The following is an 11,293-nucleotide window of genomic DNA, read 5'->3' as shown; positions in this document are numbered from 1 at the left end:
GACAGAGTCTCACTTTGTCACCCTTGGTAGAGTGCTGTGGCATCACAGCTCATAGCAACATCCAGCTCCTGGGCTTAAAGGATTCTGTTGCCTAAACCTCCCAAGTAGCTGGGATTATAGCCGCCAGCCACAACGCCTGGCTATTTTTTGGTTGTAGTTGTCATTATTGTTTGGCAGGCCTGGGCTGGATTCGAACCCTCCAGCTCTGGTGTCTGTGGCTGGCGCCTTAGCTGCTTGAGCTACAGGCACCAAGCCTTAGGCTGCTCTTTAAACCTTTGTTTTTAAAAAGCTCATTCCTCTAAGCGCTTTTCTCGTTATTAGTGTATACAGTTGGCCCTCTGTATCTGTGGGCTCTGAATCTGTGGATGCAACCAACCACAGATGGAAAATATTCAGAAAAAAAAAATGAAATGGTTGGGTCTGTATTGAACATGTAAAAACTTTTTTTCTTGCCATATTCCCCAGACAGTGTAGTCTGACATCTATTTACATAGCATTTACAGTGTACTAAGTATTGTAAGTGACCTAGAGATGATTTAAAGTATGGGAAGGATGTGTAGAGGTTATATGCAAATATTGCACCATTTTATGCAAGGGACTTGATCACCTGTGGATTTTGTTATCTTCAGAGAACCTGGAACCAATTCAGCTGTATTTTGTATACAATAAAATCCAAAATTGTAAATGCGATTGTATGCCCAAAGCTATTATCTGGAAGAAAATTATTTTTCTCAATCTTTATTATTAATCAAAAGGCAAAACGACAGATATCACTAGATTATACTTAAATATATTTTGCAGAGGGTAATATGTCTTCTTTGTCGTGAGGGAGAAGATACTATGGATCTATTTTCAGTGCCTTTTTTGGTAATGACAAGAGTTTTATTTCGGTCAAAACTTGTGTTTGGAAATGCATTCGGATACCCTTGCAGATAATCATGAAGACTCAAGAAAATATTTCTTTCGGTAGAGGATGGTATGGTGTGTTAATATTTCTTAAAAAAGAAATGCATTTTTATGGGTGCGTGCAGTGGTGTGATGTACCCACCAAAGAGGATGAAAATTGGAGTGGGACGGAGCAAAAAAAACTGTACTCTCCCATATAAAACAGAGATACGCACACAGTGCATAACCAGATGTATAATATATCTATAGTATTATACGGACACAGCTCCTGAGTTGGGTGAAATGAAGACCAGCTTGAGAAACAGTGCATGTAAATTCTTATCACTCTCTGCAGCAATGTTGGGGCTTAAGAGTTAATTTCCTCTTCTAGGGATGTCATTTGAATGGTAAATGTGAGAGGTTGGTATTTTTTTTTTTTATTGTTGTTCTTTCCTCTCTAGAGAATTTGTTGTGCTTAGTCATAAGAATAGCATTTTAAAAATCAATCTAAAAGGTTACCAGTCAGTAATAGCATTTGGCCTTGCCAATTAAATAGCCAAGAGAAACCTGAACATTCACTTCAGCTTTTTTATCCGTGGGAGCTGGACCACTCCCCAAGAGGCAAAACGGACATGGTTTGTGGCTATGGGAGGCGCTGGGGCTCTGGGGAGCCCAGAATTCAGTTGGATTCTGTTGACAACCTAGCCTCTCATCTACAAATTAAAAAAAAAAAAAATTAGCATTAGAAGCCTAATTTACAGTAGCCTGTATTGCATAACTTACGAATTGCGCTCTGCCTCAAAATTTTAAGGTATCTGGCCGTAATTATGGGCTTTGGTCTGAAGCAGAACTAACGCAAATTGGTCCATCTGGAAAATTGAATCTTTTCCATTCCTGATTTTATGTAGAATAGATTTGATACTCCAGGGTATTCAGAATTCAGAGCTAAGTCTTTTGGAACATACAACTTATTAGAATCCAGATCTTCGAGACCGTTACGTGAAAAAGTAATCTACATTCATAATAAGGGCAGGTCTTTGTCAGAATGTTTCAGGCTTTCTGGGAACCATTTGACTTACGGTCCATATTGGTGGTTTAGCAAATGATGAGTAGTTTTAATGTCTGTCTAAGTCTTCATATGTTCATGTGCTTAAATCTGGGTTTTAGAATCTTTACGCTGCTCTTGAAATATGTGAATGTCTCCTTAATATACTGGATACGAAGCCAAAAAAAAAAAAAGAATACAAGTCCTTTAAAACATACACTTTACTACTATATTTATCAAAGTGTATTTATTAAAATATGCTAAGTGCTATAGAGCAGCTGCCTTTAGATTCTGTTGCTCATGGTGGGTAGGAGGCAAAGCGGTGTAGTAGAGCTGCCGTCCCTTGTGTAGACTATCACTCTCACGGAGATCCTGCGTGGCAGACGGTGCCGTATCCTGGGATTACCATGGGGAAGACGATCCCTTCTCTGGGCCCTCGGGACCTCATCTATAAGCTGAAGGAATTGAGTTGGGTATTTATCCAACAGCTTTCTGAGTGACAGTTCTATGATTACACATCTTATTCATTTCATTTTAATTCTTTAATCTCATTTTTATTCCTTAGCAAATGCTGATGTCTTAAAGGCAATGGTAGCAGATAACACCGTGTGTGATCCTGAAAGGTGAGTGCTCCTCTCGTGTCCTGGGACATTTTCTTCAATTACTCCCTCAGACATTCTAGACGCTAGAGCAGGTTTCCCAACTTCCCTACTCATGACATTTGGGGCTGGGGAGGTAACTCTTTGCTGTGGGGAACAGTCCTGTGCCTGCTGGGATATTTAACAGCATCCCTGCCCTCTCCTCCCCTTTTTGTCCCTCCCCAGTGGACAGCCCAGAATGTCTCCACATTGTCCATGTCCCCCGGTGGGAGCTGGAATCAGCTCTGATTGAGAACTGTTGGTTGGGGAGAGTACTGGGGCCTTGGAACTGGGAGAGAGTTGGCTGATTCTCATCTCTGTCCCTTATGGCCGTCTGTTCTTGGGTGAGGAACTGACCGCTCTGAGCTCAAGTTCTATCATCTATGAAATGGAGAGCAGCATTATACCAACTTTGTTGGGTTATTTTAGGGAACACAAGGTACCTGGGCATTGAAGGACTCTGTGAACAGCGATGATCACCCAAGCAACCAGGCTGGTGTGGGGACACCTGCGAAGTTGGAAGTGGCTTTTTTTTTTTTGGAGACAAGAGTCTCACTTTTTCACCCTGGGTAGAGTGCTGTGGCATCACAGCTCTCAGCAACCTCAAACTCTTAGGCTTGAGCAATCCTCTTGCTTCAGTTTCTTAAATAGTTGGGACTATGAGTGTGCACCATTACACCTGGCTAGTTTTTCTTTCTTTCTTTCTTTCTTTTTTTTTTTTTAAGAGACAGAGTTTCACTTTGTCGCCCTTGGTAGAGTGCTGTGGCATCATAGCTTACAGGAACCTCCACCTCTTGGGCTTAGGTGATTCTCTTGCCTCAGCCTCCCAAGTAGCTGGGACTACATGTGTCTGCCACAATGCCTGACTATTTTTTGTTGCAGTTTGGCCGGGGCCAGGTTCGGTATATGGGATCAGTATATGGGGCCAGCGCCCTACCCACTGAGCCACAGGCGCTGCCCTAGTTTTTCTATTGTTTTAGTAGAGATGAGGTCTCTGTCTTGCTCGGGCTGGTCTTGAACTCCTGAGTGCCACTTGCCTTAGCCTTCCCAGAGTGCTAGAATAAGCATTTACTGAACACCTATTGGACTGGGAACTATGTTAGAGCTGGGTGTTCACAGACCCTTGTGTATATGTTTTTAAACTTCAACCTGCTTCTTACATCATAAGGGGAGAGACGGCTTGGCTGACACTTCTTTTGTGTAACCAGTTCTGCTTTCCCCTTTTCCTCCCTACCTTAGCCCTGTGACCCCCAGCACTCCTGGGAGCCCACCCGTGAGTCCTGGGCCTTTATCACCAGGGGGCACCCCAGGGAAGCACGTCTGTGGCCACCATCTACACACCGTGGGTGGTGTCATCGAGAAGGACGTGTGTCATCGGTGTAGACACAAGCGGTGGCACTTCATAAAACCCACCAACAAGTCCAAAGAGGGCCGATCCAGGCGCCAAGGAGAGGTCACCGTCCTGTCTGTTGGCAGGTGAGACACCTTCAAATGCTATTCTCCATGTGAAGTGGTTGCTGTGCTGGGTGGCTTTGTGTCTACCCATTAAATGTGGTGTATATATTCCTCAGCCTGGCTCAGGGGACATCTCTGGGCTTTTTTGATGTTTTCTGGTCTGAGTCCTGAATTTTTTTGAACAACATAAGAATCCTGAAAATCAGCTATTGCCCCATCAGGTGGGAGTTGTGTTAATTAAGATGAATACTTGCTGTGACAGATCAAGTGTAGATTTTCAACTGTATACAGAAATAATTTCCCTTGTGACAGTCCAGAGCAGGTGATCCAGAGGTCAGTGAGTGGCTCTTCAAGTGGTCTCCCAGGATCCCAGGTCCCTTCCATGGAGGGCTCTGCTTGGTTTGCGTGGAGGATTGTTCATGAGATAGGCCTGGGAGCAGCTCATATCATGTTTCACAATCGCTTGGCTATAACACCTGGCAAGGACCTGTAGAATGTCATCTTGCCGCATGCCAGGAAGCAGAGAAGGCATGTATCTGGTCCACATCTACGGTCTGTGCCCCATAAGATCCATGCAGATGTCTGTGACTGCTTTCTCCCCTGTTGCTGGGTTTCTTGGTCCTAAAGTACCTTTCTTCTGTGACCCATATATGAGGTGGAGCTCTTACAGTTCAGGTGATGAATCGGTCTGACTTCACCTAAAGCAATTTTGCTCTGCTGTTTGGGTTCCAAGTCTTACTCAGGAACTGTCTTGCTAATGCTACATCCGCACTGGAGTCAGACTGGGTGGGCGCTGAGCATAGCATGGCATAAATGAGAAACCTCTGGGAGGAGTAGGCTGAACCCCTTGCGTTTATTTGTCTGAGTCCTGGCACCACTACTTACAAGGTGTTAACCTCACTCAGTGCCTCAGTTTCCCCTCTGAAGGTGACAGAAGGTGGGGGTGACAATCACTCACCTCCTGGGTTGCTGTGAAGATTAAATGAGGCGACTGATGGTAAGATCTTAGACCAGTTTGGGCACTTATGCATTCAAGAAATGTTGGCTGCTGCTGTTATTATTTTTATTATTATTTATTGAGACAGAGTCTCATTTGATAACCCCTAGTAGAGTGCTGCCATGGTGGCATCATAGCTCACAGCAAGCTTAAGCTCTTGGGCTCAATCAATCATCTTGCCTCAGCCTCCTGAGTAGCTGGGACTACAGGCGCCTGCCACAACATTGGGCTATTTGTTTTAGAGATGGGCTTGCTCTTGCTCAGGCTGGTCTCCGTCTGCTGAGCTCAAACAATCCACTGGCCTCATCCTCCCAGAGTGCTGGGATTACAGGCGTGAGCCACTGCACCTGGCCCTGGCTGCTATTACTATTGCTTTAATTGGGTTGAGTTTCATCGTGTGTTGCACAAGTGGTATGGAGAAAGCCAAAGGGCTGTCTGCTGCTCACAGCAAAACAGACCACACGTGACCACACTGTTCTGCAAAGAGGCAGAGTCGTAGGAATTTATGAATGCAAATGAATGAGAACCTGCAGCTTGTTTACACAAAGCGTATGTTCTTGGCTTAAACAAAAAAAAAATCTGCTAAAATTTTTAACACAGCTTTTTAAAATGCCCCGAGTCCAACTTTCCTTCTTGGGTGTTAGATACTATGAGACTTTGCATACCACAGGCTGTGTTTCAGCACATGTTGCTTAAGCGAGTCTCACAATTTGACAGAATAAATTTGTGTTCACAACTACTCCCTGTTTCTTCTTTCACTTCCAGAATTCTCCTCCTTCTCAGAGTTGGTGATCTCATTTTGGACAAGGAAGAGAATTTGTTTTATTGCAGCTTTAAGGGAGATTAAGACCAGAACTGGAAAATAGGGATTTGACGATGGTGCTAGAAAAACAGACAAATTAAGGAAATTTCTTTAACTTCTCTCTTAATTCTTAGGAAAATCTTTAACTTTCTTAGTTTTTTTAATCCTTAATGAAAATTAACCTTTTTTTCCTTTTTTTTTTTTGAGCCAGAGTAAGCCTAACTCAGAGCAACCTCGAACTCTTGGACTCAAGTGATCGTCTTGCCTCAACCTCCTGAGTAGCTGGTACTGCAGGAGCCAGCCATGCCTGGCTAGTTTTTCTATTTTTAGTAGAGACAGGGTCTCACTCTTGCTCAGCGATCCACCCATCTCAGCCTCCCAGAATGCTGGGATTCTAGGCATTAGCCACCACACCCAGCCCAATTAACCCAATTTTTGACAAAGGAAACCCCACACCCTACCACCAAGTAATATTGATAAAATGTGCTACTCACTGTGTGTGGCTCATCTGCCTATGTGTGTTGGGGTAGACCTGTCTGACAAGTGTCTGTTTTCATAAGGGTGGTCAAGTGAATGTCCCGATTATGTCTGTCTAATTTGTAACCAGTCTTGCTTTTATGCAGACTTCTGTGACTAAAAAAAAAAAAACAAAAAACAAAAAACTGATGTAAAAACTCATGTCATTGTTAGAGATCGCAACTCAGGCTGTTTAATATTTGAGTACTTGTGTTTTTTCATGCATTTTTCATGCTCCATAAAACATCCAGCTTAGTCTGTAATGTGGTTGCCTGAAAATCAGCTGGAAAGTTTGGCAAGGGACAGGGAGATTTGCTGGCAAGGGATGTCCCTCCTCCCGAATATGTTCTTTCCCATTTGTGTCCTAACTTCTGACTGAGTTCATTTGGGATCCCAGATGGATGGATGATTTTTGCTTCATTCATAATTCTTATTTATTGGAAAAGCAAACCCATCGTATCTCTTCTTTCCCTGCCCAGGTTTAGGGTTACAAAAGTGGAACACAAGTCAACCCAGAAGGAGCGGAGAAGTTTGATGTCTGTTGGTGGAACAGAAAGCGTCAACGGGGAGGTGCCTATGACGCCTGTGAAGAGAGAACGCAGCGGCACCGAGTAGCAGGTCAGCCACATGGAGGGTGGGGTGTGCATGGTGGGGAGGAGGTACTGAGAGGTACTGAGAGCCTTCCCCAGGGTCCTGGAACTGGTGAGATGGGAGAGAGATGAGGGACTGAGCATATACCCTGTCTGTCTGTCCAGAGCTTTTTTTTTTTTTTTTTTTTAAAATAGAGCCTCGCTCTGTGCCCTGGATAAAGTGCCATGGTTTCATAGTTCACATTCACAGTAACCTCAAACTCCTCAAACTTTCACTTTGTCACCCTTGGTGGAGTGCTATGGTATCACAGCTCACAGCAACCTCAAACTCTTGGGCTTAAGTGATTCTCTTGCCTCAGCTTCCCAAGTACCTGGGACTACAGGCTCCCACTACAATGCCTGGCTATTTTTTTATTGCAGTTGTCATTGTTCAGCAGGCCTGGGCTGGGCTTGAACCTGCAGCCTTGGTGTATGTGGCTAGCACCCTAGCTGCTGAGCTGCAGGAGCTGAGCCCAAATCCAAAATTTTAAATTATAAAATCACCACAGTGTTTAAATGTTGGCAGCTTATAAAATAGCTTTTAAGAAAAAAAATGCAGGCCAAATGACTCCAATCTTGTCATTATTTTCAGTTGAACTATGATTTGGAAAAGGCTAGAGCAAGCAGAGCAATGCTTTCTCCATTAGTTGAATTGGAAACCACTTTCCTTCCTGTGTCAGGATTCTGAAACACCCTCAGGAGAGAGGTTTATTTTTCCACCAAGTGTTTTTTTTTTGAGACAGAGCTTCAAGCTGTCACCCTGGGTAGAGTGCTGTGGCATCAAAGCTTACAGTAGCCTCCAACTCCTGGGCTCACGTGATTCTCCTGCCTCCGTCTCCCAAGTAGCTGGGACTACAGGCACCTGCCACAGTGCCTGGATATTTTTTAGTTGCCGTGTCACTGTTGTTTGGCGGGCCCGGGCTGGATTCGAACCCGCCAGCTCATGTGTACCTGGTTGGCGCCTTAGCTGCTTGAGCCACAGGTACCAAGCCAGTACCAGGTGTTTTTAAGCAGAAAAAAAGCAAAAATGAATGCTTTTTGGTTTAGAGGTTTTAATTTTGGAAGATATTTTAAAAAAAAAGAAAGAAAGAAAACAACTCCAGAAGACTGTGATGATTTGATCCTGGCTTAGCTTTCATTTGAATCTTCTGGTGCTGTTCTGGCTTGAGTAGAAACATCTCTCTCATGTTTCTTAATCTGTGTTAAACTGCAAGTGAGCGACCTGGAACTGATCTTGGTCTAAAAGCTCCAGTGGAGCTGTGAGACCCTGGACAGAAGGCAGAAGAGTTTACACTTGCAAAGAGCGGGGAGGGTAGACATGGGGGAGTGGTCAGATGGGGTTCTCAGGTGCACGGACGTAGCGGAGTTGAACCTAAGCCCTGCAGTCCGGCTGCACGTTCAAATCCCGCTTCACCACTCATGAGCACTGAGGCCTGGGCAAGGTATTTTCCTCGCTGGAAAATAGACTCTACCTGTCTCAAGGGGTGGCAGTGAGAGTTCCATGAAGTTATCCAGGTGGAGCCCAGCGCCTGGCTCATAGGAAATGCCCAGCCTGTGCTACTGATTATTATGAGTTCGTTCAGTTTTGGTTGGTGTGGCTGAGTGGAGGACAAAAGTAGCTTTTGGGGGTGAAGCCTCTCTGATAATCTTCTGGGCTCAGAGGGGCTAAAGATGCTCTGGAGATAATCTGGGGGAGTCGTGCTCCTGAGTTTTCTGAGATGTAGGGGATTTATCTGATAGCATTCTAAAGCTAGTCCCTGCAATCTTGATCTTAGGGCCTCTTCCCCTGAGTTTAGGAGCCAAATTTTTTTTTTTTTTTTGTAGTTTTTGGCCGGGGCTGGCTTTGAACCTGTCTTCTTTAAGAGTAGAAACTGTGCAGAAGAGTCTGTTCTTGGCTTTTCGATTACTGGTGACCTTGAGAAGGGAGCCAAGAGGAATTTAGGAAAAGGAAGGGGATGATGAAGATAATAATAACGGTAGCTAATGTTAGTTTAATACTCTAGTCTTCTAGACATCCTCCAGATAGCATGTTTATACTGATAATATGACACCACACATGGCATATTATAAACATCCAATGAGCTTGGTACTATTATCCTAGTTTTACAGATGAGGAAAAGAATGAACGGATACAATGACTGAAAAGGGTAAGTTATGTGTACAAGGTCACATAGCTAGAAAGAAGAGTTGAGATTCCAACCTGGATCTGACTGACAAACTCCCTTCTAAGGCAGCCTAGACCCATGAATGGGGAATATTTCCACCAATGATTTCTAGAACTTCATGGCCTAATATCATAGCCACTGCTCACCTATGGCTATTTAAATTTAAATTAATTAAAATTAAAAATTTAGTTCTGCATTTTTACCAGTCACATTAGTGTTTGGTAGCCACACCCAGGGCCACCATAAAGGACAGTGTAAACCGAAAACTTTTCCATCATCACCGAAGTTTTACTCAACAGAGAAGATGGCCTGTAGATGTTAGAATTGGACCAATGACTGACCTTGGTAAATCGGAGATGCATTCTGATTCCAATCAGTGAGAATTTGCCTGTCTGGAAGAGAACCATCTGGCTATACAAGGTTAAGGTGAGGAAGGCCCAGGCCTTAGATGCAGAGAAAATAATGGGTCATAATGACAGATGGGTATGAGTCATCGGGGCATTGTGTGGAGATGGAGAAATCATCTATCTCGCTCGCCCTCAGGCAGGAACTGGAAGGTGATCCTCTCGGGCCCTGAATAGAGCTTGGCTAACTAGGTGCCATGGCTGATTTTGGCTGCTGCTGCTGGAAGAACAACACTCCAGATCTAGAAGGTTAAAAGAATTAGGAGTGCTCAGCTGGTTGTCTTGGCCCGAATTCTATCTGTATCCAACTATAGGAATTTGGTCCAATTATCTGAAGTCCTGATCACATTCAACTGGTTTATAATTTGATATTCTTTGCAAAGCACACTGTTATCCAGCAGGATTATATAAAAGAGGACTGGATTTGATCAGAGGACATGGGTTCAAATCAGGCTTCACCATCTGGAAATTGTACTTAACTGTTCTACGCCCAGTTTCTTTGAACATGAAATAAGGACATTAGATTGACTCATTTATGACAAATGCCAAGTGAGTGTCTGGGACATAGATGTCTCTCAGCAGAGGCGAGTCCTATTGCGTCCTGCTGTCTCATTCAGGAATGAGCACATGAGTGGCCTTAGAAAGGGAGTGCATTCGAGTCTCCACCTTGCTGTAATTAATTTGCAACTAAAAATTTTTATTATGGAAATTTTCAAACAAACTCAAAGTAAAGAGAATAATACCATAAATGCCCATGATCCATAGAGTAAATTAATTATAATGCCTAAGCTTTTTTTTTTTTTTTTGAGACAGTCTCATTTTGTCACCCTTGATAGAATGCCATGGCGTTTTAGCTCACAGCAAGCTCAAACTCTTGTGTTCAAGTGATCCTCTTGCCTCAGCCTCCCAAGTAGCTGGGATGACAGGCACCCATCACAATGCCCAGGTATTTTTTAGAGAGTCAGTCTTGCTCTGGTTCAGGTTGGTCTTGAATCTGTGAGCTCAGGTGGTACACCTGCCTTGGCCTCCCAAGTGCTGGGATTACAGGCGTGAGCCACTGCACCCGACCTTGCCTACAGCTTTTCGAATATTCTGTACTTGGCATGCTTTGAAAAGCACCTCTTGTGTTTTACTTAATTTTCATGACAGCAATAGGTAGGTGCCAGGTAGTACACTGTTAAGCGTAGAGAGTTCAGCCAACTTGTTTGGCATTATCAGCAAGAATGTGATGGATTTCAGAGTCAAATACAGGCAGCCTGGCTTCAGGTGTCATGGGCTTAATTCAGCCGGGTCCAGGACAAGCAGGTCTCGTGATCAGAGAGATCACAGTGTTTGATTACCCCAGTGGACTATGGACTCTGAAAAAGAAGGGAAGGGAATATTCATTGGTGTTTAAAAAATATATATATTCATTAAAATTTTTTTGCTAGTTTTTTTTTCAAAAACAAGTATGTTTGGGGCATTTAACATGATTAGAGAAATCCTGAAATTTTGCCTTCTGGGCTAAAATCTCTGGCACTAGACTGAAACAGAGATTTGTGCTAGAATAATATAGCTAATACAGTAGGAGAGGGGTACTTGTGTCTTTTACACAATCAAATATATGCTTTGAAGTTGTATTTTTTTCCTGAAAGATGTGTTTGCTCAAATTTGGATTTTTAGTTAAGCTAGAATACTGAAATTGTTAGTTTTACTGTAGGATGATTAAAATATTTCAATGAAAATATATATCTACTTATTGGTTAGCTTAGCTTTCT

General features: G+C 43.4%; 1 protein-coding gene across 1 annotated transcript in view; it reads left to right on the top strand.

Moving 5' to 3' along the window:
* Positions 1–11,293, top strand: part of RELL1 (RELT like 1) — a 55,712-nt gene that overhangs the window by 34,424 nt on the left and 9,995 nt on the right. The window contains exons 4-6 of the mRNA XM_003801626.3: positions 2,496–2,553; positions 3,808–4,044; positions 6,818–6,956. Of these exons, the coding sequence (XP_003801674.1) occupies positions 2,496–2,553; positions 3,808–4,044; positions 6,818–6,953 (431 nt within the window). The 3' untranslated portion in view covers positions 6,954–6,956. The remainder of the gene's footprint in view (positions 1–2,495; positions 2,554–3,807; positions 4,045–6,817; positions 6,957–11,293) is intronic.

Source organism: Otolemur garnettii, unplaced genomic scaffold (assembly GCF_000181295.1).
Source record: "Otolemur garnettii isolate 467f Iridium unplaced genomic scaffold, OtoGar3 scaffold00214, whole genome shotgun sequence".
In the NCBI taxonomy this organism is placed as follows: Eukaryota; Metazoa; Chordata; class Mammalia; order Primates; family Galagidae; genus Otolemur; species Otolemur garnettii.
The sequence above is the reverse complement of the archived record's forward strand: the minus strand, read 5'-3'. Positions and strand labels throughout refer to the sequence as shown.